We start from the raw sequence: 27,728 nt of genomic DNA on the forward strand, positions 1-27,728 counted from the left end.
CAATATTTCTATTTCTACTCAGCATAGGGCTGACTGTTATTGGACCATTTTAGAGCACAAGCACATTCGATGGGTATGCTGATTGGTCCAACTTACGTTGTGTTTCTATGTCTGGAGTTGGCAGCACCGCCATAACCTACCTCGTGAACGGAAAGTGAGGAGGCTGATTTTTCAAGGTGAAATCAGGGTACTTTGCCAAAGAAGTGGGACAGGATGCTGGGCAGGCTTAAGTAACATGTGACCACCATAAATCATTACCACTATTTGTAAGGCTGGCTTTTAAACCGTGACAGGTGCACACATTCACTACTCCTGAGATCACAATTGGTACTTTTGTCTTGATTTCCACACAGTATTGCAGACTTTGCATCTTGGTTGATATGTTCTAGACATGCAGTAATTGTTAAGCGGTTAAGGCTTTTGAATCTTCTCTGACCTGTTGTGACGTTGTCTAGACAAGTGGTCAGAGCATGCCCTGTGACTGGGGCAATTATTTGAGTAGAGATAGAAGGCTTTTCTGTCTTTAAAAAGATCCTTCCAATTACTTTCACACTCACGTCTGAATTCTGTCATTAGATTGTCATAGTTTTGGATAAAAAGTTCTTTCTTTTGGGGCTTCCCTGGTGGCGCAGTGGTTGAGAATCTGCCTGCTAATGCAGGGGACACGGGTTTGAGCCCTGGTCTGGGAAGATCCCACATGCCACTGAGCAACTGGGCCCGTGAGCCACAACTACTGAGCCTGCGCGTCTGGAGCCTGTGCCCCGCAACGGGAGGGGCCGCGATAGTGAAAGGCCCGCGCACCGCGATGAAGAGTGGCCCCCACTTGCCGCAACTAGAGAAAGCCCTCACACGAAAACTAAGAGACCCAACACAGCCATAAATAAATAAATAAAGTATTAAAAAAAAAAAAAAAGTTCTTTCTTTTAAAATACTCTAAGTGGGATATCTTGTCATGCCATATCAATTACTTACACCTTATAGGTGAATTTTTCAGAGCCTTTTAAAGCATGGCGTCTAGATATGAATGAGATTCCATAGTCGGACAGTGTAAACAAGAATTCTAGAACATGGTCTAGTGAAAGGCAGCTTGATAGGAGAGACAAGAAGCGTGAGTGTGGGACCCTCAACTTTATCTGCTTTATAGCTTTTTGATAGTAGGCTGACGGAAATAATTTCTTTGAGGGGAATTGAGAGTTAGGAGCATGGAAACCCATGGGGGCATCTGTGGGAAATGGAGGACAGTCATGGCCTTAAAATGAGGAAATGGCACCCTCATATCCTTGTTTGAAAATATCTTTTAGTAAGAGATTCTCCTTGGTTGGAGTGTATAGAAGTGAGAAACTCTCTTTGGGAGGGGTGAAAATAATCAACTTAAAAAAAATCTGATGAGAAACGTTGCCTAGAAGAACATTGGTCTAATATTACAGAGGTCTCAACCATTTTTGGTCATCCCTCCTAGTTAAAGTAAGGTTTTTTTCAAGCAGACTCTCTCAACGTGTTTTTATTTTACTTATAAATTTTATACATGTGCCACTATACTAATACTATATTATAATATACAACATACACAAAAATAGAAAATAGAAATGATGGATAAATTTTACATAAATTTTAATCTTTTCTTCCTGCACTCCAGGGTATCATTTTTTTATACCCTCTTTTGAAGAATATTGATATATTGGGAATCTCATTATGTTTCTCTTTGATTGTGATATAATCAATTATTGAAATTACTCTTACTGGCATCTGTCAAAGGTCCAGCTTAAAGAATACTAATCCTGAGTAGATACAGAGAGACTACGATGTTTTCAAACTAATTCGGGGTCCAGGTGTTGAAAAGTAACAATTCTAGCTTTTAACTTGCGTATGATTGGTGGTTCTTGCTTTTTAGAATGCTTTCCTCCTTTTGTACCATGGAGAGTAAAGAGCTCCAGAGGACAGGTGTTCTGTCCACTCTGGACACCATGCTACCCTCACGTCTGGCAGAACCCGGCCCTTGGAAATGCTTTGCCAAAGCATTCAAATATTTGTTGAAGGAAAGAAGAGGAGGAAGACAAGGTGCACTTTGCAAGTCTTTTTATTTCCTCCGTGCCAGAAACCTGTAGTATTTATTGTCTGAGCTGGTAATGTTACCAGAAAAAGCTGGATGTTTGGCATGTTTTCATGTTTTTTTCTTGACCACTAAAACCAAGGTTGGTGATGCCTGAAGTCCACAAGATCTCAATTTTTGAAGCCAAACTGTGAAATCTGGTACTTTCATGTTTACATGAGTTATATGCTCAGTTATTTTAAGTGAGATATATATTTATCATATATATCATATATACCATATATCAGACATACCATATATTTCACATATATATCACGTAGACAAGTAACAATGTATTTTCTTATTGGTACTTGCTTCCACCATTCATGATGAAGAAGTCATCTTTACGCTTACAAAGCGATGACTTTGGAAGGAATGGAAAGGTTAAGATAATGGAAGTACTGATCATTCTAAAATGTTAGATACCCAGACTGCCATTTAAAAAGATATGTCCATTTACTGACTCTTATTTCGGTGATTTACGCACTTGGACTTACTTTCTAAAGACTCTTAAAAATTTCTTTTTGCTGACAGAACAACATTTTTGTAGATTCAACCTGTGGATTTTTTCCTTATGATAGAGTAGTTGTGTTGTAACCATGACGATCCATTGGCAGTATCTGCACAAATGTTTTTGTCTGTTTGATTTTATAGCCTGTTTGGCAGGAGTAAGTAGTCCTTCCCATTTCATTCCGTTCAACATGTTGGGTTCAGTATCAGAAGGACTCTTCAGAGCTCTTGTGAGGGTTACTGGAGGTGGGGAATGGAATGTGCATTTCCTCAGACATGGAAGAAAGTGTTCTCGTCTAAGAATTAAAGATGTGGGTTCATGTCCCAGCTCTCCTACTAAACAAATGGATAATCTTAGGTGTTCTAGTTTCTAAACATGGCATCCGAATCAGGAGCAGAGTTTTTGTAGACACATTGATTCCTAGGCCTTACCTAACCTGAAGTCAGAATTTCTAGGGATAGAGCCTGGGCTTTTTTTTTTTTTTTTTTTTTTAATAAATTTATTTATTTATTTTTGGCTGCATTGGGTCTTCGTTTCTGTGCGAGGGCTTTCCCCAGTTGCGGCAAACGGGGGCCACTCTTAATCGCGGTGCGCGGGCCTTTCACCTCCGTGGCCTCTCTTGTTGCGGGGCACAGGCTCCAGACGCGCAGGCTCAGTAGTTGTGGCTCCCGGGTGTAGTTGCTCCGCGGCATGTGGGATCTTCCCAGGCCAGGGCTCGAACCCGTGTCCCCTGCACTGGCAGGCAGACTCCCAACCACTGCGCCACCAGGGAAGCCCCGGAGCCTGGGCATTTTGACTTTAGACAGCAGATATTGTGGCAGCCAACCTCTTGCATTTGGAAACCCTGGTAGCTTAACCTGTTCTCGGTATAGCTTTCTTACCTGTGCATGAGGTTAATTATCATGCCTTCCTGCATCTCCACTGTGTATGTGAACATTAGCCATTGTGCTTTCCTGGACATAATTACATTATATCCAGTACAGGCAAATGCTAGGCTTTGAGCTCTATCACCTGAATGATTATAAAGAAGATTAGTTTTTCCTGGAGAAAAATGCTAGGATTTTTACTTTATATCTGGTGAGAGAACTGCAGGATAAATTATCTTCCCTCCACTCCTGCAAAACTTTGTCAGATTCTCTGAATTAAATAGGGATTGCCTAGACCTTAAAAGGCAGATCTGCTATGGTCCAAACTTGCATATAGGCTTATGAAAATTCACTTTCTTGCATCAAAAAAGAAGTAGCATGTTCATGGTTTCATATTTTTTTACTACTAATTTTTGAGCTCTGTTCCAGTTTATCTGACCTATGTTCTGGTTATTGTGCTAAGCTTTTTACATCTATTACAAATTTTAATCCTCCTAACAATGCTGAGAGGCAGATATATTAAACAGTCTATAAATAAGGAAAACCGAAGCTCAAAGAGATTGACTGACTTGGCCATGGCCACAGGTTAGTAAGTGTCAGGGCTGTACTCTGCCTGAGGAATTGAAGAGAGGAAATGCAGGGGAAAGTGTATCAGCTCCTTCCGCCTGAAAGGTAAGTTTCAACTGACAACCAGATTCGTGTCTTGGATGACAATGATATGGAGACCAAAGACTGATTCCTAAAGTCTGGGGAGGGGGTATTGGCATCACTGTTAAAGGTGAGGGGTGGTCAGGCAGGTGTTGTTTGGATGGCAAGGTATTGGATTTCATGGAATTTCTGATACATTTAAGTGGTTGATCAAGGCAGTGGAATTAACTCTGAATTTAGGAATATACCAGATAATTCAGAGCACATGTCCACATACCTCTGTCATCACAGAGAAGAGGCAGACTTTGAAGGTTAAAAATGTAAATTCAGCCATCGAGGTAGGAACTTGAGTCACATTTATGGCTATATATGTAAGTGTCCATATTCTAGCTGCTGTGTTGAGCACTTTAACTTAGCTCACTCAATCACTGCTGTACATTTAGGGGGTGGGATTTGGAGAGGCTCAGAGAGGTTGAGTGGCTCGTTAAAGATCAGATTGCTCAGCAGTGACTGAGCTAGAACTTGTGTCCAGTTGATGGCCGTCCTCCTTGAGTCACCACTGAGCAATTCCCACTTGTCAGGGAGGTTGCACGTCTGGCTTCAGTGATTCGGGTAAGTGCCAGTAAAGGCATTTGTCTCCCCTTCATTTGGCTTTCAAAGGGTGATTTCTTGTGGTGAGATGTATACCTTCCCATGTGGAACTAGATAAGAGCCAGATAGTCTACGTAATTGACTTAATTTTAAGGCATCATAGAAAAATTATGTGACCCTGGCTTTAAACTCTATGAGATTAGAAACCAGGTGTTCCCAGCACCTGGCACAGAGGAAACACTCAATAACTATTTGTTGAATAAATGACCTTTACATAATCTGATTAAAAGGAATCAGACTGATGGAATTAGGATTATCTAATGCAGATTGGGCCCTGGATGAGTTCAGTTAGCTTTTAAAATTAAATACATTGGGACAACTCTTCTTGCTTATTATTAATAGTTTAAGCATCAGGTCCTCATTTTAAAAATAAGCTTTTGGCCACCTGTAATATTGTCACATAAACCTCGACTTTGAGTTCAAAACATTATGCTCACTTGACCTGCCAACATTTTGAAGTGTAGGTATCTTCATTTTTGCCAGCAAGGTGATAATTGCCCATTCAATTATTTCTAAGAGAAAGCGATGTTGAAAAGATCGAGAGTAAAGCTGAGAATCTGAGAGTCATCTTTAACATGGAAATATCCTGCAGGGAGTGTGTGTAGTGAAGTGACTACTTTTTCCTTTTTTTGAGAAGATTTATTAAAATGTCAATTAGCTGAGCCCTGCTAGATTTTCTTTTGTGGGGTTTTAATTTATTTATAGGGGTCTACCATATAAATATGTATTTTTTTTCCTGATAGGCTATTTCAGTACATGCTTTAAATGATATTGTTGTTGACTTTAAAGTCTGCAGCCTTAGTGTGGTTGATAGCTAGTAATTTTAACTTAAGATGTCGCAAGAATGCTTTACTGTTAATTGAAAGGATTTTCCCCCCTGTATCACGGCCAATGGCTTGTCTTGAGCAGCTAATTAGTGCGATTTTTCCACAGCTGCATTTGCTACGGCACAAAGGTTTGCTCCTGATTTTATCAAAAGGATCAGTCTCTCTGGGAATGTTTTAACCTGACAGGCTTTGAATAGTAAGACCATCTATTTATTTATTTATTTTTAAATAGCCTTCTTTTCTGGGTTTAGGAAAGTACATCTGAGCTCTGAACACATACTCAAAAGTGGGAAAATGCATTTTCTTTTGATGTCCTTTTAGCAGAAACTTACCAGGTGAATGGATTATTTTTGAGGAATGGCTAGGTATTTTCATGGTGCGGATGAATGTATGCTATAGAAATAATAAACAGAGTATTTACATTGTTCAGTCTTTGTACATCTGTAGGAAACTATAAAGGAAAGAGGGATTAAGTCTTCCGGGATTCTGAAGACTTCCAAGAGAACCAGTGTGCTGGATATAAGTCAGTACTTTCCCATCTTATTGTCAAAATACTGTCTGTGATGGATCCAGTGTCTTCTAGCCAAACGGTGACTTTGATCACTCAAGTTATTTCTTCATGCTTGTGAATTAGTTCATGTTCCTCATGTTCTTAAATTAGTGGCATATATTCTGCCATTGAAAAAATATTATGGCTTTATTATGGTTTGCAGGGGAAAAAGTAAAGAGAAAGAAATTTACCTATAATTCCACTCCCACAGTGGCAACTATGATCGTCTTGCTAGTCATGTGTGTATTTGTGTACATACACACTCTGTCCTTATTTTAAATTAGAATGTAAATCCACTTTAGATCCTACTTTTTAATTTACTCTTAGGACATGCATTTCTCACTTTGTAGTTGTGCGATTAAAAAAAGGTATATTATCAAATCTATGTATCATAATTTACTTTTTTTTAAACCTATTTTATTTTAAAATCTTTTGAATGGTTTTATTTGTTTCCTCAACTTTACCGAGGTATAACTAACAAAATTTTTTAAGGTGTATAATGCGATGATTTTTTACATGTATGCTTTGTGAAACACATTTATCACCTCACATGGTTACTATTTATTTTCTTTTTTGTGGTGAGAACACTTAAGATCTGCTCTTTTAGTAAATTTCAAGCGTACAATACAGTATTATTAATTACAGTCACCGTGCTGTGCAGTAGATCCCCAGAACTTACTCGTCTTATAACTAAAAATTTGTATTCTTTGACCCACATCTCCCCTCATAATTTACATAATCCTGTTCATATTAAGGGACAAATTTAGGTGGTTCACAATATTGTGCAATTTGTCAACAGCTTTGTAATGTCAGGTTTTCCACATTTTGAATTTTTTTCTTAGGAAAATTATCCATCAATGAAATTTCTGAATCAAATTGATAATACTGTTATTTTCTTTTTTTTAATTAATTAATTTACTTTTGGCTGCCTTGGGTCTTTGTTGCTGCACGCAGGCTTTCTTTAGCTGTGGTGAGCGGGGGCTACTCTTCGTTGTGGTGCGCGGGCTTCTCATTGTGGTGGCTTCTCTTGCTGTGGAGCACGGGCTCTAGGCATGTGGGCTTCAGTAGTTGTGGCGTGCGGGCTCAGTAGTTGTGGCTTGCGGGCTCTAGAGCACAGACTCAGTAGTTGTGGCTCACTGACTTAGTTGCTCCTTGGCATGTGGGATCTTCCCCGGACCAGGGCTTGAACCCGTGTCCCCTGCATTGGCAGGCAGTTTCTTAACCACTGCGCCACCAGAGAAGCACAATACTGTTGTTTCCTTAAAGGTTTGTGATAATGTATACTGGCAATGGCTCAGGATAGCATTATCTTTGCACTTATTCTTCTAGTGAACATTTTTTTAAGTTGAATCCTACCTTGAATACTTTCTTGCAGCTGGGTTTTCTAAGGTTATTATATTGTGTAGTTTTTATTCACACCCATAAATATATCTCTACACCATTTTTAGTGGCTATATATAGTGTTATAATATATTAACTTATCACAGTTTATTGAACCAGTTTTCTGTGCTGAGTAATGAGTTAACTGCTAGTATAATTTTTATTATGTAATTTTCTGGAACTATGTGAGGGTGAAATGCAAACATTTCTTCATCCTTTAGCATGTTTTTTTACCTGTAGAGTTTGAAGGTTTCTATCTTTAAGGAGTTTATAAGGCTGGTCTGTGATTTAACGGCTTTATTTTGCCTTTGTTAGAAGATAAGGACAATATTGGGATTTATACTCAAGGAGGGAAGCTTAAAGGTGCAAATACTTCTTTTGAAGAGTAATTTTGGAGTGAATATTTTGTCAAATGTTACTCTTTTTCTGTTTCCAGTGCTAGTTAAATTTTATATTCTTTGCCCTCAATAGGGATTTTTTTAAAAAAGAAAATGATATTACTGGAAACAATTAAAATTTCTAGATAATAATAATTGCAACAGCAACATTTATTAAGGCAGTACTACATAGCACTCATTAAGGGATTTGTGTGCCTTATTTCATTCATTATTTTATTTAATCCTCACAAAATCCCTAAGAGGTAGGGCTTTAGCGTATAAATGATGCAAAAGACATTTAAAAAACATCTCCCATTTTAATAAATGGGTAAGTAAGAAAAATTATTGTTATTCCTCTTTTTTGGATATGGTAACTAAGGCAGAAAGGTTTAATTTTTTGTTGATGTCATAGAGCTGGCAAGATAAGCAATAGAAAACCATATTTAGGAAAATCAGGAAGTCCTTTCTTTTTGACTTACAACAAGGGTTTAAGCTTTTTAAATAATTTTGGGTAGTATAAGTACCAATACCATTAGAGGTAGACCTCATAGGGAACTCACAAAGTGTGTGTAGGATAGGGCTTGCCAAGGTGAATCAGAAGAAAAGACAGTATAAAGAAAAGCAGGGAAAGAAGAAGTGGGTTGTCAAACTAGCTTGTCTTCTGCCCTCTTTCCTGAAGACTGAGGTCGAGTTCAGTGTTAACATTCTGGTCCAAATGCTTCTTTCATTCATAATTTTTACTTCCTGTATCATAGAAAAATTTCCCCATGACAAAGTTCACCTTTTCTTTAAACTATTCTGTGTTAGTAAACATTTTAGATATCTTCAAGGAATTTAGATGGCACGTAGGAGTAGTTATTTGGTTAGATCTGGCTATAAAAAAGGAAATCAAACAATTTATTTTTAAATGTGGAAATCTGGGTGCCATTAAGACGCCTCTCTTCTTGGCACTTCATATGGTGGCACTATATTTGGTGGTGATGAGTAGTATGCAGTATAAAATGTCAAAAAAATAAGCGTATGATAAAAATGCCTAGATGCAATCAAGCTGACTTATTTTAATTCAACTACTCATGACTTAAATCCTGTCAGCTCTTGATTTTCAATTAGGTGGAATACTACTCCGCGATCTGATTATATTTGCCCAGGCTCATGTCATAGTTTGGTGCAATTTAGGATACCCCAACATGCAAATGAAGGGTTTCATTAGGGAACTGAATCTGTGTTTTTTTGGTTTTCCCACAGCAGTTCCGAGGAGCATCCTGGGGCCTCCAAGCCTCCAATAAGCTCCTCCAGTATGACATCACGCATCTTGCTACGCCAGCAACTCATGCGTGAGCAGATGCAGGAACAGGAACGCAGAGAGCAACAGCAAAAGCTGCAGGCGGCCCAGTTCATGCAACAGAGAGTGCCCGTGAGTCAGACACCAGCCATAAACGTCAGTGTGCCCACCACCCTCCCCTCTGCCACCCAGGTGCCAATGGAAGTCCTTAAGGTACGTGAGTGTCACTCTTGCTGGTTGGGCCAAGCCTTCTTCTTCTTCAGCATTTTCCATTTTCTAGGTGTTGTATTTATCTCATCGTGTATTTGGTTATATTGACCCATGTGAATCATATCCATAAATGTCAACTCCATTGATTTCTACATGGCTTTGTATTTCCAAAGAAGGATGCCAACTAGCTGGAAATTTACTAGTAACCCTCACTAAATGGGGGAAGAGTGTTGATGTTTCATGAGAAATTACAAGCAGGAATAGATGTCTGTTATAAGGATATCTTCCCATCTTTCTTTGGGAAAGTTTCAAAATGTACAAGTTATCTGAAATGAGCTGCTTCTAATAGCTTGCATATATTTTTTACCTAAATACGTTCCATGGCCATTCTTTAGTTTTCTTCTTTCTTGAGTAAATAATCTTGGCTGTAGAATCTGATTCTTTTAGAAAGTCTCTTCAGATATATATAAAACAGTAGAAGCGCTTTCTACGCTTTAATAACCAGACTGCATAATCCTTTAACTGAAGTGAGTTGTCTGTTTTGGGTCCCTTTGATTTCTTGCTAGAGTAGAAACTGCAGGAGCTTGTTAGCGTCATTCTATTGGGGACATATAGCTTCCTAATTACCACGGAAAATTGTAACGAGTCTAAGAATAGAATTCCATCTCACACATGGGTCCTCCACATCACATTGGGAGTTACTCCTTGTTTAAAGATAAACACTCCAAGATGTTAAAAAAAAGAAATTAGGTTAGATTGAATTTTTCATTATCATTTCAACAAAGTGCTATTTAAAAAATTAAAATTTGAGAGAAAAAGCAAATTGAGCAATCTTACTAATGAAGAAAAATGTGTCTTAAGTCAAATTGGCAGTACATATTTTTTATTATTTAAATTTAGAAAGATATAGCACATTATTTAGATGTTTATGTTAACGTCAAATGTTTGTTTTAAAAAGAGTATTGAAAAGTAAAATAAAATAATAAAAATAGAAAAAAAAAATAAACATTCCAACTCTTAAATGTGACTGATGCAAGTAAAGTTAAAAGAAAAGTAAGGGGACTTCCTTATTTTTTAATATTTTTAATCCCATCACCTAATTATTTCATTCAGAAGTGTCCCAAGTATTAGTGTTCATTAAACAATGTGAACTTCACCCTCTGGTGATTGATTGTTGGGCTTTGTATTCATTTCTGTGCTCAGAAAAAGGCCATCTCCCACTATTTAAAGTTTACTATGAAAGCAAATAGAGAGGATGCTGTGTTATAATTGGGAAGCAATCTATGATTCTTACCAGGAAGTAGGAAAGGGATTCTTTAAAAACAAATTTTAAGTCAGTTGTTTTCTTATTTGCAGAGACTCTTAAAACGTAGTGATGAAGTACTGAAACTCTTTCATAGAGAAACCAATTAAAATTCTGTTAGAGTGGAAAAGATCCAAATGGTTTAGCATCAAATTTTACTCTAATGTGATTGAAGTTCTGAATATTGCCACAATTAATGGGTATTTTATGCATACCCTCTCCCCCCCTCTCCCCCAAGTAAAGGCAAGGTTTTCTCTTTTACATTAAATCTTTCTGTTCTGCTTGGGTGAAAATCGACAGTCACTAGGTTTTTACAGATCTAAGATTTATCTAAGATTTAAGTTGTCTGGTGTTCACAAGAATCATAATTGTTTTGCCTATACCTTAGATTATTTAAAGTTGTATGAGTTAAGTAATAATATAATAAAATGTGGAGAAATATGTCTGTTTTACTTACTATAATAGTCTATTTTTTTAACCTGAAGGACAAATTTTGGAAGAGATGACATGGACTTGTGTTAGTAGTGGTTTATGTTTAATTCAAAGGTAATTCTTGATATTATATTAAAGTATATTAGCTGAAATCTATATTCCTATTAAGGCAGTTATATCCAGTGGAAGAGAAATTACCCAAATATGTTGAAAAATCATTTCCATATCATTTTAAAAAGGGACATCGTTTTAAAAAGTTTGTATTACTTAGAATATGTAATCGTGAAATGATTAAAATTTAAATCTATACTAATTGGTTTGAATAATATACCCGTTTTTCCTTATATATTACTATGTCCTGGTAACACTGGCCTTAGCTGCAACCCTCAATTTAGTTATGCCAGAAATATGTCCTAAGTTAAAGCACGAATAAATTGTTAGAACTGGGAGACCTAATCTAAATAAAAATGAACAAGTGGTAAATTTATATTTCATACTGAGTTAGTTTAATCTCTATTTAACTTGTGCATTTTTATACTTCATTTATATAAAGTAGTGAAGTGTGTCATATAAATGAAAAGAAAGAAGTGTAGGCATAGCAATGTGGATAGGTTTGGTAGCTATTTAGACAGATTTTAGTATCCTTAGGTAGGTGAAAGATCAAATATAAATATATGATTTCATATACGATGGCATTCTAAGAGATTCAAATTACATTTTAAAGGAGAGTATCATAAATGATTACTTCAAATACTTAAAATACTTAGTACTTTATGAAAATAGTTTGCATATTTTCAAAAGTTTTATGTATGAAAATATTATGAATTATTTATTACGGAAAGGTAAGTGAGAGAAATGTTTTTTTCTTTTCTCTTTTTTAGTTTTTAAATCATAAGCATATTATTATGAAGTAAATGGTTAATAGAAAAACAGTTAATTTGCTTAATCTTGGCCCATTTTTCTATGAATATACGTTTTCAAGGCATAACACCGAGTGTACTAATTTATACATAATGATACAGATTATTTTGAATAAATATCCTTTCTAATAGTATAGTCTGAGTAAATTCATCATTTAATTTTTAAAGATTTAAATTGCTAAAATAGAACATACCTGCTTCTCAGTGGAGGTAGATGTGTACAGTCAGACATGCTAGCGTGTGCTGGAGAATCCTGGGCAAATCTCTCCTTCTCCAACTGGTTTGCAAGAACTTGATAGAAAATCACACACACAAACTCATGTTACCAACATTTTGCTGCCAGTGGGTTGAATGACTGATTTTGAAAAGCTAAATTAGTGTTTTCTGGTTAATCCCTTTTCTTTTGTAGAGTTATGCTTAAAATATGAAGCTTTATAAAACATGTTTTAAATTGTTGACAGCTTCTAGTAAATTTAGGACTAATCTTTGGAATTCATAGGGATTGGAAATTCGCATTACTTATTCCTCACATGGTCGTCATTCAGCCTATAAATTCATGAAGCTTTGCAGGATTAGCCTCTGGTTTCTACATTGATTTAATTAATTTATGACTTTATTCATACTATTGATTTTTATGTTAGGCGACATGGAATGATTAATCGTATTGCTATGTATTTACATATTGGAGATATCCTTTAGGTTTCTTAATAACAGCCCTATTCAATTGGGTATTGTAATCTAAGGATGCTTCTTTGTCGTAAATGAACCAGTTCCTGGAGTGCATAATGCATTTTCCACAGTAGTGAACAGACTCTGTATGTCAAACTGCAAATGAACAAAGTATGTCATTAAGAACCATTAATGGAAGCGGTTTCTTCCACAGGTGGGTTTTTGACTTGCAAACCTGAGGTTTGAAATTTGATCTATAGCTTCTTTCAGACAAAAGCAGAGGAACCAGGGACAGGCCTTGTGGCCACATGTGAGGTCTCATGGCCGAAGAAGCACCACATGGTAACCACTGCATTTTTGTCCGCACAGCCGTCAAGCATGCATTTTCACTGTCGCATCTCTCTAGGTCTGATTGATTATAGAAACACCTGGTTGCTCTAATCTTGGACCGGCAGGTTCGTCAGAATTCCTCCCCCTGCATGGACTCTGACAGTGTATACCTTGAAAACATTAGTTTATAGTTTGAAAATATTTCTCTGTTTAGAAGTATATAGGAAATTGCAAAGGATTTCCCTCTCTACTTCCCTTCCTTCCTTTCTTCGCCTTGGAATTTAAAAATTTAAAGGCAAGGTGTTTTCTCTGGAGTAAATTGTATGTTGAATTTTTCTTTCTCCTGAGGAGAAAAAATTATGTATTTTTGGTAATTTTAGGATATCTTCTTTTAAGTAGTTTGAAGGAATTTATTTTTAAATTTTTCCTTTTTTCCAAATCATCTCAGGTAATCCAAGGAATTAGGCAGATTACTGCAGAGTGAGAAAGGACGCTTGCTGTTCATCAGATACCAAAACACATTCTGCCAGGGCCCTCTACATTGTAAACTAAATTTACATTGGCATTTATTTGGTGGTTATCTCATGGTGTGGCATCCCATTTAGATAGCGATTCTAACAAGTCAGGATGGTTGGATGTCCTGTTTTCTTGTCACCATGTCCGACAACCAACATTCCATGAGATTTCACTGATGAGGGAAAGGGTGGGTGATTGAATTGCTGGCCTTTCTCTGTAATTTATGAAATTTACCTGATGTTGAATTGTCAAGGTGTGGGTTATGCTTTAGGTATAATGCAGAAATAGGAAGAAGGTGTGTGGAGTTACAGGTGAGTTGGTGCGTTACAAATTAGAAGAAGGGATGGCTCCCACACCCCATTATGCATTTGGTTTTCTTCCTGGTTTAGGCAGGAATACAGAACCTTAATAGCATCACATTGGCCAAAAGAAGCAAGAACAGATGCAGCATGTCTCAGATCGGCTTGCCTTGGTCCCCTTAGTTAGGGGACCTTGCTGGAGGTGCTGACCCCATAAGAAAGGACATCTGAGTATTCTTTTAATCCCATAGTCCATGGGCCATCATATATTTTTGTTACCAGTCAGTGTGACTTACACAAACATTCAGTGAGCTTTGATTTCAGAATTGTTTATAAACTTCGGTGTCCTTTTGTTTTTGAATCAAACACGGTGTTTACAAGGCCACATCTTCTCTCGGGGACAAAGGGATTCAGTTTCCATGTTCCACAAACATCTTTTCATCTTCCTAGAGACCTTGTTTCCCTATAGGGTCTTTGCATCTCTCGGTCGTATTACTTTGATGTGTTCAGTGTCACATATAAGGTAATTTTCTTTCCCTTTAAAACTTATTTTTATTGGAACTCCACTCAATACTCTGTAATGACCTGTACGGGAAAAGAATCTAAAAAAGAGTGGATATATGTATAACTGATTCACTTTGCTGTACACCTGAAATTAACACATTGTAAATCATCTATACTCCAATTAAAAAAATTATAGACAATACTTGTTAACTTGGGACCGATTTAAGCAGCGTGGAAGGAGAATCCAGCAGAACACTCTTCCTCCCTTCCTCCACCTCTTCCCTTTCTGGAACTCCTAGGAGGGAAGCTGTTGTTAACAGTTTAGGGTGCAGCCTTCCTGACTTCTGCTGCTTTCCAACTTACAGTTCCCTTTTGTGGGAGCGAGGTCTGAAGAAATGTATTAGGCAGTTTCGATCAGGTAGACGTAAACCCTATCTTTCTTTGTTCACCTTTTCAAATGCCATGAAAGAAATGGTTTCTTCTCTTTCTGGGTTGTCTGTACTTCTGAGAATATTGCTTTAAACTCCCTGTTCCTTAGGCAGAATGGGAACTTCTTACCCTGTGTATTGGAAACACTTAGATCATTCTGGTGCTACAAGTGTGCACCAGTTTGCCTGGGCAGTAACCGGTGGCCCTTTTGCTTCCCATGCAAATGGGAATGCATACCTTCATGGGTAAGGGGTTAGTCATCTCAGGGCTGTCACAAGAAAGTGCTCCGTAGAATTGTCTTACATTGGTGAAATCTAACTCTAACTTAACCCAGGCTAAGTAGTGCACGCATCTCAGTAAATGTGCATTGATGAATTTCAGACGTCTTTTTCTTCCTGCACTGCTTTTAGTAACCAGGAACTAGTAATGAAGTGCTGGCTGAAGAAAGTCATCTTTGCTTAGATTTCTAGGCCTGGTCCACTTGAGAGAGCAGCCCTGTGGGGAGCAACCATCTAAAACAAAATAGTCAACCTTGACATTGCTAAGCCTATGAATTAATTCCACTTTTCTGGAAACACTGAAATATCAGCTGTAATTCCATGTTCACTTGTTAATAGTGGCACACAAACTGGAAATGATTTCTCCCACTATGAGCACATGGCCATTTTTATGTGGCCAAGGGGTACCATAGAATCGAGGTGGTGTGATCTCCTCAGGTAGTGGATCGGGTCCGCTGTGCTCAGTGGACACCTGAGCCATGCAGGTTTAGGAGGGTCACCTTCTCTTTAGGGACACGGATCTTTATCCTCTTCTCAAAGAGCGACTTTGCCATCACTGAAGTCACCTTGTGGGTTTACATGAGGAGCGGCTGCTCAGCTCCTCTTTTTCTGTTGTTAAAAGAAGCCATACTGATAGGTGCAGTCTCTTCTCATTTACACAGTTCTCATAATCCTATAACTGGAGGTCAAGGTAACATCTTAAGGAGAGTACTAAGGTCTGGGGCCTAGGAGTGAGGACTGAAAATTGGAGTGAGCCTCTGTTTTTATCTGGCTTTGAATGGTAATTTCTTTTCAGTGTGATGAAAAGAACGTCACATTGAAGAATGCATGTGACCTATAGCACCTGCATTCTTAACAGGGGTTACTGTCCCCCAGGGGTGCAAAAATTGGCTCTTGAAGGCCAAAAGAATCTAAGATGTTATAATGGTTTGTGATCCTCTAAAGGGCCACAGTACATAAGCAGATATACAGTATGTGTACCTGTTACAATTTCCTGTGGTTGGGGATGAGGGAAGAGGTAGTTAGGGGGAAAAAAAAGGTCTAAAGAGGCTGCTTAGGGGAGGTGATGATGGAAAAAAAAAGACTTGAGAAACATTCCTGTTTCTATGCTGAATCTTTCTTAACTCCTCTCTTTGTGTTGTGTTTAGAGAATAATTAGGCTCTTATAGATGTGCCACCTGCCTTCCAGCTAGTCTGTACCTCCTGGAGAACTGTTAGAATAGTAGTCATGGTTGGCATGTCCAGCACTGGACAGTTATTATTAATGTCCCCATTTCACAGATGTGGGAACTGAGGCGAAGGGGTCAAGTAGCTCATTGGAAGTCGATGAAGCAAGTGGTACATTCAGGATTTGAACTCACTCAGTTGGACTCTGTGGCCCCAATTTCTTAACCATTGGTGGTAGTTCCTCTCCTAGAGTGAATGACCTGAGAAACTTTAGGAGGCAGAAGTAGCAGTGTTTAGTTTCTCAACTGACATGGTAAGCTGGGACCTGTAGCAAATGTTTATTACAGATCTTCAGGCCATAGCTTAAAATTTTTATAGAAATTACTGGTATAACTGTGGTACTGCCTAAAGCAACTTCGAGGAGGACAGGTGATGACTGCACAGACATTAATTACTGGATGTGTTGGGTTGTAAGCTGAACCCTTCATATCTTTTGTCTATGTGTCCCTCTAGAAGCCCTGTGAGATAAGTACGATAAGCCTGATCTTCCGCAGGAGGAAACTGATGCATAGAGAGAGATAAGTCACTGAAGTCACACAGTTAGTCTCCTCAGCCTACTTTATTTACTTATAACCACACACCCTGCTTCCTCTATGTTTTCTACATAGCTCAAGGATAGCCTCTAAACATTTCTAAAAAAATCACCAGTAACAGACTATGGTAGAGCAAAGTGGGAGGTCGAAGAGAAACTACAGAGGAGTCTCACAGGCTTAATGGAAGGATACTTGATCTTAAGCATTTGAAATTAGTAAGGGGCCATCCATATTGAATAATTAAAGTGTGTCCCTGAGTCTCCATGATATGCCAGATGGAAGACCTGGATGCGTTCTTGCTGTATAAAAAGACCGCCTAGCCACATTGACCACTATGGTAATTTATGGTTTAGTTATAGTCATCATTATTGGTCAGAAAGCACTACAGTGAAAGTTTCTGTAACAACATCCAAAAATCATAACTCAAGATGACTTATGTTCTAGAAATCCTATTGGCCCAGGCTATTACAATTCATATGCTTTATAGTTCTATACATTTCAATAATACATTTGTATTGTTGTAAATGATTTTTGAAATACTCAATTTGGTAGACTTAACACATGTTTTTTAATATGCATTTTCTCCTGAGATTATGGTTGCATTAGAATTTTTCTTCCCCTGCCCCACTGCAGTATGTATTATAACTTTTGCTGTATTTTAGCACTTAAAGCTGGAACTTTTTCTGGTTTGCTTTTAAGTTAATAATGTCAGCTGTCATAAATCTTATATTACTGTATGAAAAGGTCATGAATCTTCTTCACAATGTTACCTACATAATCCCAACAATTAAAAGAAGGACTTAGATTTGAAAGACCACCTTCTGTAGGTATGCTCTTGAACAATAGAGATTGTGGACATGTGTAAGCAAAATCTAATTTTAACATTGCCCTAGCAAAATAAGTGGGTGGGATCTGTGTTTAAAAATATGTAAAGTAGTACAGTGGCTTTGCACAAGGTTAGAGCTGCAATCAGTACTAGTATATTGGCTCTTGCCCTGAATATGTCTCTTGTTATTGACGTCTTTGAGCATCAGTCTAAACTTTAAGGAAAATTTAGCTCCCAACAATACCCTAGTCTTTCAGACCTCGTTTATAAAGTTAGATGTTTTTGCCTATTAATTTATAGCTTTGCAAAAATGAGATGAATCAAAATTGGAGCAGATAAAATAGGAGGTTATTAAAGTAGAGAATGGTCCTAGAAAAAGAACTGTTGTAATCACTGTTTTAAAAACTAGAGAATATTCTAGAAAAGGACCTAGATGAATCTCTACCAAACTGTTCTTACTCATTACCTCTGGAATGGGTTTGGGCATTGGAGATGGTGGTGGTCAAAGGCTTTATTTTATTTTTTTAACCAGGAGAGCATATGCATACATTTTTCGTATAATTAAATGGGCATCTCTTAATGCATTTTATTAGGAGTCTTAGCAAAGTTTTTTCCACCGTAACTCTTTTGAGCAGCCGAACTCTTCCATCGGGCGAGTTTACTAGATGTGTGCACATTATGTAAGTCGAATGGTCTTCCTTAAAGGAAAGATAGCAAGGTGTAAGCGTCCTGAAAATTAAAAATGAATAAAAGGATTTGAATCACCAGGTTATGAATAACTTATTTTTTGGAATTTTTGAATTTTATTTATTTTTTTATACAGCAGGTTCTTATGTGAATAACTTTTTAAAGTTGTTAAGAGGCCCAACGTGAAAAGCAAAATTCAGATTTCTACTACCTTACCACCAGGCATAGCTTTGTTGTAATCTCCCCTGTTGGCCCTGAGTTTCGTATAATTAAAATTTAGGAGCTAGAAATTTTGTCGAGACTTAATTAGAAGTGACAAACCAGAGACATTCCTGCTGGTTAGGAAAGGCTTAAGAAATTCTTATTGGCTAAATTACAAATATGTAACATTTTTTCAGAACACTGCATGGTAGTTCAGACTGCCTAAAGGTGACAAGATTAGCTCTGTTTTTCTAGTGAAGTAGTAAAAATTAGATTAATAAGTACCAGGCAAAGAACCTTTTCTTTTTTTCAAAAGGAATCTTACCTTGAGTACTTCTGGCTGTGGAAATCGGTGCCTTAATTAGCCACATGTTCTTTTTACCTCCTGGGAAATAAGTACGGGATAAAATTGGGGATCAAGACGTAGACGCACATTGACTTAGCACACGCCGCTAAGTAATTCATCAAGGAATGTTGGTAATTAGTCCTGCCTCTTTCAACTCTTGGCTTATTTCATAAAACCAGTTGATTTAAAATAATGCCTGCTGATTTATTACCAACACGTTTCAAGACTGAGACTTGGCTCTTAAACAAAAGCAATATTGTGCAGTGATGGAAACGCGCCCTCTTGTTTTAGTGTTTTACAAATTCTGAAGGGCATCTATAGTCCCCTATTAACTTTGTTGCATTTTCTTTTACCCCATTCAGCATTTTCTTGGGCTTTCTTTTGTCTCTTGGTGAAGAAAAAGGGGGAGCAAATTAGAAAAAAAAAATTCCAAGCTCTTGGAGGTTTTGGATGTGAGGTGCTTGTCAAAGTGTATTGACTCAGTGTGATTTGATGGAATTTAATTTGAATCCTTCGTCTGGTAAGACAGGCTGTCGTGATGGCCTTTGGTCCTCCTGCATTAAGTGTTTGGTGATATTAATGACAGCCAGGTTAATCTTAAAAGATTGAATTTATGAGAAGTACAGAACCTTATGACTTCAGCCTCGTAGCCTTGGTATCCAAGCACTGCACTAAATTATTCTTTGGATGCCAAATTCTCCTTAATGCCAACTGATGTGCTTCATTATGCTTTGAGATGCGACCATAATCAGCACCCTCAGAATTGGAGCGTATGAAGCAGATAAAGTAGTCTCCAATACTTAACTGGGTGACCTTAGGGACATTTCCTCTTCTTTCTGGTTCTCAGTGTCCTCATCTGTGAAATGGAGGTAATAGTGTCTGGCCTGGAGAATTTTTGTGAGGGTTCAATGAGATAATTCATGTAAAGCAGCACTATCCAATAGAAATAGAATGTGAGCCACATATCTAGATTTAAATTTTCTAGTTAGTCACATTAAAAACAGTAAAAAGAAACAGGCGAAATCAATTTTAACAATGAATTTTATTTAATTCAGTATATCCAAAATGTTATTTCAATATATAATCAATGCAAGAATTACCAAGTTTTTGCATTCTCTATTTTTTCCATATTAAGTCTTCAAACTCAGGTATGTATTTTACACCTATAGGAACATCTCCATTTAGATGCTAAATTTTCGTTGAATTACTCAATCTGTGTTTAGATATTAGGAGATTTACAGTTGAAAAGGTAGATTCATATCTACCTATCAGATTGTTTCAAACACATTTAAAAGATTTCCAATAACTAAGTTGAGTATAAGTCTTTAAATTCAAGTTTAAATGAAGTAAGAAGTTCATTTCCTCAGTCACACTGGCCACATTTCCAGGGCTCAGTAGCACAGGTAGCCTGCGGCCTCTTTATTAGCAAAGATCAAAAGCATTTAGCACAGTGCTGGGTTGCTAGAAAGTGCTCAGTAAAGGATTCTGCTTTGTTGTTGTTAATTATGAAAAATATAAATATAGTAATTATTATTATCAAATCCAAATTCCCATCTTCATTTGCTGCCATTATACCTACCCAACACGACTGCTTTCCTACTGCCTTCCTCCCCACCAAAGAAGACCCCAAATTTTTTAGTCATTATTTTCTTTGTCACAACCCTTTGGAGCCCAGTTTAGTTGACATATCTTATGTATGGTCAATATTTCCTGTCAAAACACCCTTTCCCAGGAGAGCACAGGAGAGTCACCCTTGGTAAGGTGGCATTTGGACCCACCTCTGCCAACAGCCTTCCATTCAGGCCTGAGCAGTGACAGCTCTTAACTCGTTAGTCACACGTCTTACTCATACTCTCAATCCAGTTTCTTCTCAAACCTACACATATCACACTTAAATAGCACCTGTGCAGCGTGTTAAAGATGACTAAAGCCTCAGGAACATATAAGCACCTCATCAATGTTCGTGGTGCAAAAAAGACATTGAAGGAAAAGGAGATCAGTTAATCCTAGTTCTTCTTTAAATATGTATTCAATAGTAGCTGAACGAACATGTTGGACATTGAAACCTACTTTTTTAAAGGAGTTTTATATATAATTTTTATTTGTGCTAATGTTGCTAAGGCAATTTCTTCCCTCAATTAACTTGCAGTATATTTTTAGGAATTTTCAGCACAGCTGATAATTCCATGAAACAGTTTTTCCTCCTTTTCTTATTTACCAGGCACCCAAGTTTTCTGTTTCATACTAGTTTTTGACCATTTATTAAACCAGAAATAGTACACCTAAAATGACATTTATATTTTATTCGATACCTTGTCATTCTTAATGCAAACAATGAGTTGATTGTAGTAGAATCAGTAAACTATGTTTGAAAGACTTAATGTGTTCTTCATATAAACACTAAGAGCCTTAGAGTTGCATTTTTGTCCAATTACAACAAGCGAGAAAACCAAGGGAGTAAAAATATTAACCATGCCTTAAGTTCCAGAAAGAAAAATCTTTCTATTGTTAGATTTTATGATTTCCTGAGTTTGGAGTTACATATTTTCTCAATGTTTATTACTTATTTTATTATCATCTTAAAAATAATATAAGTTAATAAATATGCACACCATTGTAAACTTGATTTCAGTTTTCCCAGTAGCTTTCCAAATTTATATTAAAATCATATACCTAAATAATTTTTTCAGCTCATTAATTGGCATAACATTGATAGAATTCATAATACAATGTTAAGAGTATGAGACATTGTGCCCATTTATACTGACACCTAGGACCACTGATATAGACAGGGGAGGAAAAACAGAACATTCTGGAAGGACATTTAATTGTGATGTAAAATCCTCAGTCAGCTTGACTTGAAGCTTAGGTGTGTAGAACTTAACTCCAAAAGGTGTTTCTGGGAAAGTTTTCTGTAGCTCAGTGGTTCTCAAAACGTGGTCTGGGGCCTGCAGCCCCTGCATTACCTGGGAGCTCTTTACAAATGCAAATTCCCTGGGTTCACCTCAGACCTACTGAGCCAGAAACCCTGGGGGTGGAGCCCATTAATTTGTTTTAGCCAGCCCTCTGGAAGATTCTAATGCAGGCTCATGTTTGAGAATCACTGTTGTAGAAACCTGGAAGTTAATTTGTAAGAAACATAAGTAAAATGGGGAAATGCTAGTGCAAATAAGGTCAACCTCTTAGACCTAAAGTAAACATATAAAGAGTTATGGAAATCTCCAACAGTGGTACAATTGGTAGGCACTTTGTTTGAGGAGAGAGGGGAAGAGGAAGACAAGCAAAGGAAATGTTGCTTTCGGGTAAAATTGATCAGTGGAAGTTGCAAAATATCCAATAGCTCTTTAGAGCCTTTTGGTACATCCCGTTACATGCAGATAATTATGCAAAGTTGATAAAAATAGATTAATCCTGCCAAATCTTGGGGAGATGAGTTGGGGATAAAACAATAATAAGAAACTAGAATTATACAGTGGTTCCCACTTTAAGTGACAGAAACCGCTGTGCCTTTGTAGGAACTCTGAGGGATCGATGAATCCATTTGTCTGCAAACATTTATAAATTAAATATCCACCTTACTTAACATATACATCTCTTTTTCAAATAAATGTTGATGCTGTTGGAATGAACAAAGTACAAATTAATACCAAGGCCATATATTTCATTTTATTCCTTATCTTTACACATTTTCTTAATCAACAAAAACTAAAAGCACAAATCCTAATCAAACAGGGCCTGGAAATATTTGACTTATAAAAAAGGTTAAGAGCTACTTCTTTTTAGGAAACTTTTTCTTAAACTATCAAGTGTTATTTCAATTCTACTTCTAGAATCTACTTTCCTCTTTTTCAAATTGGATTTAGTTAATGGTAACACAGAATGCCCTTTTCAGAGTCCCAGGGACCCTAACATCTATCATTTTGCAAGCAGCAGACCCTTGATGGTCAGTCTCTGACATCAAAGGTCTTAACTGAAGTGGCCATAGTCTTGGCTTGGCCTTTTACACTGGAGCATTGACATCAACAGAAAGTGTTTTTCTTTCTTTTTCTTTTCAGTATTAGTTTTCTGCTGGAAGGCAGTATATCCAGTGCATGAGGCCAGCTTGCCCCCAGGTTGGAATAAAACAAATGTTCATTTTTGGAAGCTCTATGGAAGGACCAACTCTTTTTGATGCTGGAGTCCTTAATTTGCACACCCAGCATGCGGACCCAAGTACAGCCTTAAAAGAGGCATGGCTCACATAGGAGCCATGAAGTGCCCTTTTCTTCCACCAGAAGACATGAATTATCTTCTTACCTCCCACCTAGTAAGAGAAGAAAATCAGAAATAACTCAAAAGATGCCTCTTGTGAACTTCTGCACTGATCATGAACCTTGTTTCCTAGACCTACGTTGCTTTTCTGTTAGGGTTTCCACTTTTCAGTTAAAATTCATTCAAAAAACTCTTGCCCCTAGGTGTCTGATTATGTGTCACACCTGCCCTCTGGTTGCAGCATACATGTTTAAGGACATAAGCTCTGGAGTAAGATGCGCAGTGCCCAAATCCTTTCTGAACCCCAGTGCCCTTGTCTGCATGACAAGGATAATAAAAGTCCCTAGCTCAAAGGGTTACTATGAGAAATAAGTGACATGATGCTTGCAAAGCACTTAGCACTGTGTCTAGCACAATACTTATTAATGTTGATCGCTGCCATCAGCATTTCAACCAGAGTCACACACCAAGTCCATGGTGATTGAACCACACAATGGGTTCTTGAGAAATAATCAAAACGTTAATGTTTTGGCAAAAGGTGAGGGAATTTGATTCTACATACAATCCAGAATTAATTTCTCCAGATGTGTATGGAATATATAAAGATTCATTTAACCAATAACTATTGAGTTACATTTCAGCAGCAAGGAATTTTTATTCTTACAAATCACCTGACTATGCAGGTTCCCTTAACAGTGACTTTTTTTTGGAGGGGGAGAGAGTGATGCTTGGCCAGTTTTTAACTTCTCCCCAAATTATACCCATTACTTAAAATTCTTAGAATTTGTTTTGATGATGTACAGCCAAATTAGGCAACAATTAAATCCCTACCTATAGAAAACTCTGAGGAAAATGGTAAAAATTGGGGCTAATTTTCAAGAAACATTAATAGGTGTCAGAGGCTGTCAGAATGCTCTGATTCTGAAATTAAACCTTACCTTATAGGTTGGGAAGTCAGCAGTTTTGGATCTGGATCTCTGGTTAAAAACAAGTGACCATATACAATTTTATTAGCTGTTCACTTTTGTAAGCATTATTATTTTTAGGCAATTAGAGATTCAAAGTACATTTAATCACAGCCTCTCATCTCCGAGCCCCAGGGCCCACTCGGTAGAGCCAGTCAAGTGGTGGCGATCATTATCTATGTTCAGAAAGTTTTCATTGCTAACCAAATTGCATAATTATATAGTCTGCAAGTGCTTTGACTCATATGCTCTGGGATTACTTGACTTCTTCTTTACATGATCCGCCCTTTTTTTTTTTTTTTTTTCTAGTTTAAGATCCTGCTGCCCAACTCCTATTGCTTGTAATTTATATAAAATTTTGACCTTTTTTTAGTTTTTACATTTCAGAAACGTGTCACCTTGAGTATTCTGTACTCACTAGTAACTACTTGCTGACCTTATTTTTGCTATTAAACCATTTATCTTATTTCTGTACTCACTAGTATTCTGTACTCACTAGTAACTACTTGCTGACCTTATTTTTGCTATTAAACTGTTTATCTTATTTCCATGATCCGTACTATCTTGAGATAAGACGAAAGGCCATTCCCTTCAACCTATCACTACTTCAACGTCCCTTCAACGTCCACTACTTAACAGTTGATACTACCTGAAATCAAGCATCCATGCATAGTATCCATGCCCAGGCATGGACCTGTAGTATGACCTTGGAGAAGTTGCCTTTCTGGGCCCCAGTTTCCCCATCTGACTAGGTGGTCTCAGAGTTCCCGCCTAACTGACATTTAGTAAACCGTCTCTACTTTTTCCTTGAGAGGTGACCACCTACAGATTACTGAAATTTCATTCATGATAAGATGAAGAGGACAAAGGACTTTAAAAGCCCTTGAAAGAAATGTTAGGATTGTTTTAAATATTAGATACACAGAACAGTTGTCATGATAAAGAGCATCCAGTGTATATATTGCTTAGAGTTCCATGGTAGTTTAAGTTTCTCCTTGAGGGTGGCAGAAGGTGGTTTGGAAAACCTCTTTTTTGTTATTTAGTTGTCTTATTATTTTGTCTTTGTGTGTTTTGATAATAATAATAATATTAATAATACTGGCTATCACTTACTGCATCTCTGAGACTTTACTGAATACCTTTTAAGCAGAGACTGAGCACAGACTTATTAGGAGTAGATGATGAGGAAGTTGACCAAACTGCCATGAGTTTTTAATACAAACATCTTAAAATCCATATTAAATATTTAATTCTCAGGTTTACTAAATCTCTAACATGAAAATTTATTTCTGACCTAATTTGTGGTCACAGAATGTTCTATAGCTTTTAGTTCTTTTCCTTATTAAGAAGGAAAGGGGTTGAGGCTAAGGGTGTTTATGATTGATGAGTGAGTGTGAAGGCAGGAGCACATGACTCACTTCTATATATTTTTTGTTAATTTTCCTTTAGTTTACATACTAATACTCATTTTAATGAGAGAGAGAGAGAGAGAGAACTGACGTGTTTTCTCTCAAAGGCTTTCCTTTTTCTTCAATTTTTCCTTTTTTCCTGCCTTGGAGTACACCTTTGTAGATGTTAATCTCCCACCCTGTCGCCTTCCCTGCTTTGCTTTCTGCTTTCCTCCCTCCCTTCCCCCTTCCCTCCTTCCTTTCTTTCCTTCCTCCCTTCCTTCCTTCCTCCCTTCTTTCCTTCCTTCTTCTTTCCTTCTCTCTTTCTTTAAATGCACAAATCTGGAATTACACAGCTTGCCTTTGAATCCCAGCTCTGTCATTAGGTAATATTGGGCAGGTAATTTAGTCTCTAGTCTAAACCTTAGTTTCCTCATCTATAAAATGGGTATAGTATCAGTACATCTTATTCTGGTGTAGTGTGTTTCTTTAATGTGAACACCTCCAATCTTAATGGCAAATAAAGAACTCATGCTGTAACATGGAATTCCTTTTGTTCCTTTTCCACAGCATGTAAATGTTTGAGGCAGTCAAGGGCAAGATTTACGATATTTAAAGAGAAATCCTTAGCCATAGGTGAAGACTTTACAATAAGCCAAATATCTACAAAGCATCCACCCCTCCTGCAGGTTTAGTGGCATCTAGGCTTCAAGAACTGCTTACCTTTCCATGGTGCTCCGCTCCTGCAGAAGATTTGAGTGCAGAGGAAGAGCTGTAGAGACGTTTCTCTCTGAATTAGCACAATGCACTCACAACAAAGGCTATATCCAGGATCAGATTTTAATTTTTAAAGAAATGATCTACATTAGAAGCACTTAATATACAGGGTCTACCTTTTGAAGGGTGGAAGCAGGAGACTCAGGGTTGAAAACTGTCCGTGAAGCTGGCTGCAAATGCCAGTAGAAATTTAACCAGCTGGTGTTGAATTAGGATATACTGATTGTTGTTATTCATGCTCTGGTTAACAAAGCCCCAGAGGTCTAGAGGGGTTGCCCCTAACCTTCTCTTTTCCTATATGCCTCGTTATACATAGTGTGTGATTCTGCAGAACGGGGCCTTTTCTCAGGACTGTATAGATGGAGTTAGAGCAGAAACACCTGAATCAACTTCCCAGTTGTGATAATCCAATGAATTAATGTATGTGAAGTACACAGCATAGCTACTGAGGTGGTTGCCTTTGCGTGGAGTCTTGAAGGACAAGTAGGAAAGCACTGCACAAATGTTGGCTAGTGCCCTTAAAGCCTTCGAACACTGCAGTGTTTCCTTCTCCAACGTTGAAGGCAGTCAGACTGCCTTGTGGGGTGGTGCTGTGGGCACATAGAGGGACTGCCTCAGTAGGTGAGGAAAGTATCCCTGGAGTGGTTCATGTTGAGTGGAACCGTGAAGAACAAGTAGGGTCATTCCGGAAGGACTAGGATAAGGGAGGATGGCCATTAGGAGAGGAATGAACCTACAGTGCATGTTCTAGATTCTGGTGTGAAGCAGTGAAATGCAAGATAGTAGAAGGTGAGACCGAGAGAGTGTTGGGAGGTGACGGTGGTCGTGTGAGCAGCAGCCAGGTGATAAAGGGCCTGTACGTGACCCTGAGGAGCTTGGATCCAATGTAGCGGGTGTTGGGTAGCCACTGATGACATGTGTTTTTGTTTGTTTCCATGTGTTTGTTCATTTATTTTCATTTTAGAGGAGAACAGGGATGGTCAGGTGGATATCTCTGGGAGCTGGTGGAGGTGGGAGATCTGTCAGTTTTAGAGGAATATGATTGTAGGCAGGGAGGGTGTCAGACTAATTGGGGGAATCAATTATGAAAGAATTGACTCTAGAAGTCTTAGGAGACATAAGAAAGCATTAGTTAAAATAAAGGGTAAAGTGAATGGAAACTTACTAGATTAAAAGGAGAAGGAATAAAGCATAATACTATATCCATTTTACGTAGAAGAAAATTGAACATAGAGATTAAGAAATCGGTCTACACCTGGAGTTGGCAAACAACGTCCACAGGCCAGGTTCTGCCTACTGCCTATGTTGTAAAGTTTTATTAGAATACGGCCATGGTCACTCATTTTCATATGGTCCGTGGCTGCTTTTACACTATGATGGAGGGTCGAATAGTGCAACAGAGAATTCATGGCCCACTAAGCTGAAAATACTTACTCTCTGGGTCTTTCTAGAAGAA

The 27,728-nt window shown here is 37.7% G+C and overlaps 1 protein-coding gene across 6 annotated transcripts in view; it reads left to right on the top strand.

Moving 5' to 3' along the window:
• The window catches only part of MITF (melanocyte inducing transcription factor), a 225,593-nt gene that overhangs the window by 128,250 nt on the left and 69,615 nt on the right, over window positions 1-27,728 (top strand). For all 6 annotated transcript variants that reach the window (XM_059940171.1, XM_059940172.1, XM_059940167.1 and 3 more), the window contains one exon: window positions 9,145-9,394. In XM_059940171.1, the coding sequence (XP_059796154.1) occupies window positions 9,145-9,394 (250 nt within the window). The remainder of the gene's footprint in view (window positions 1-9,144; window positions 9,395-27,728) is intronic.

The sequence above is a fragment of the Balaenoptera ricei genome, chromosome 11 (assembly GCF_028023285.1).
Source record: "Balaenoptera ricei isolate mBalRic1 chromosome 11, mBalRic1.hap2, whole genome shotgun sequence".
NCBI classification, from domain to species: domain Eukaryota; kingdom Metazoa; phylum Chordata; class Mammalia; order Artiodactyla; family Balaenopteridae; genus Balaenoptera; species Balaenoptera ricei.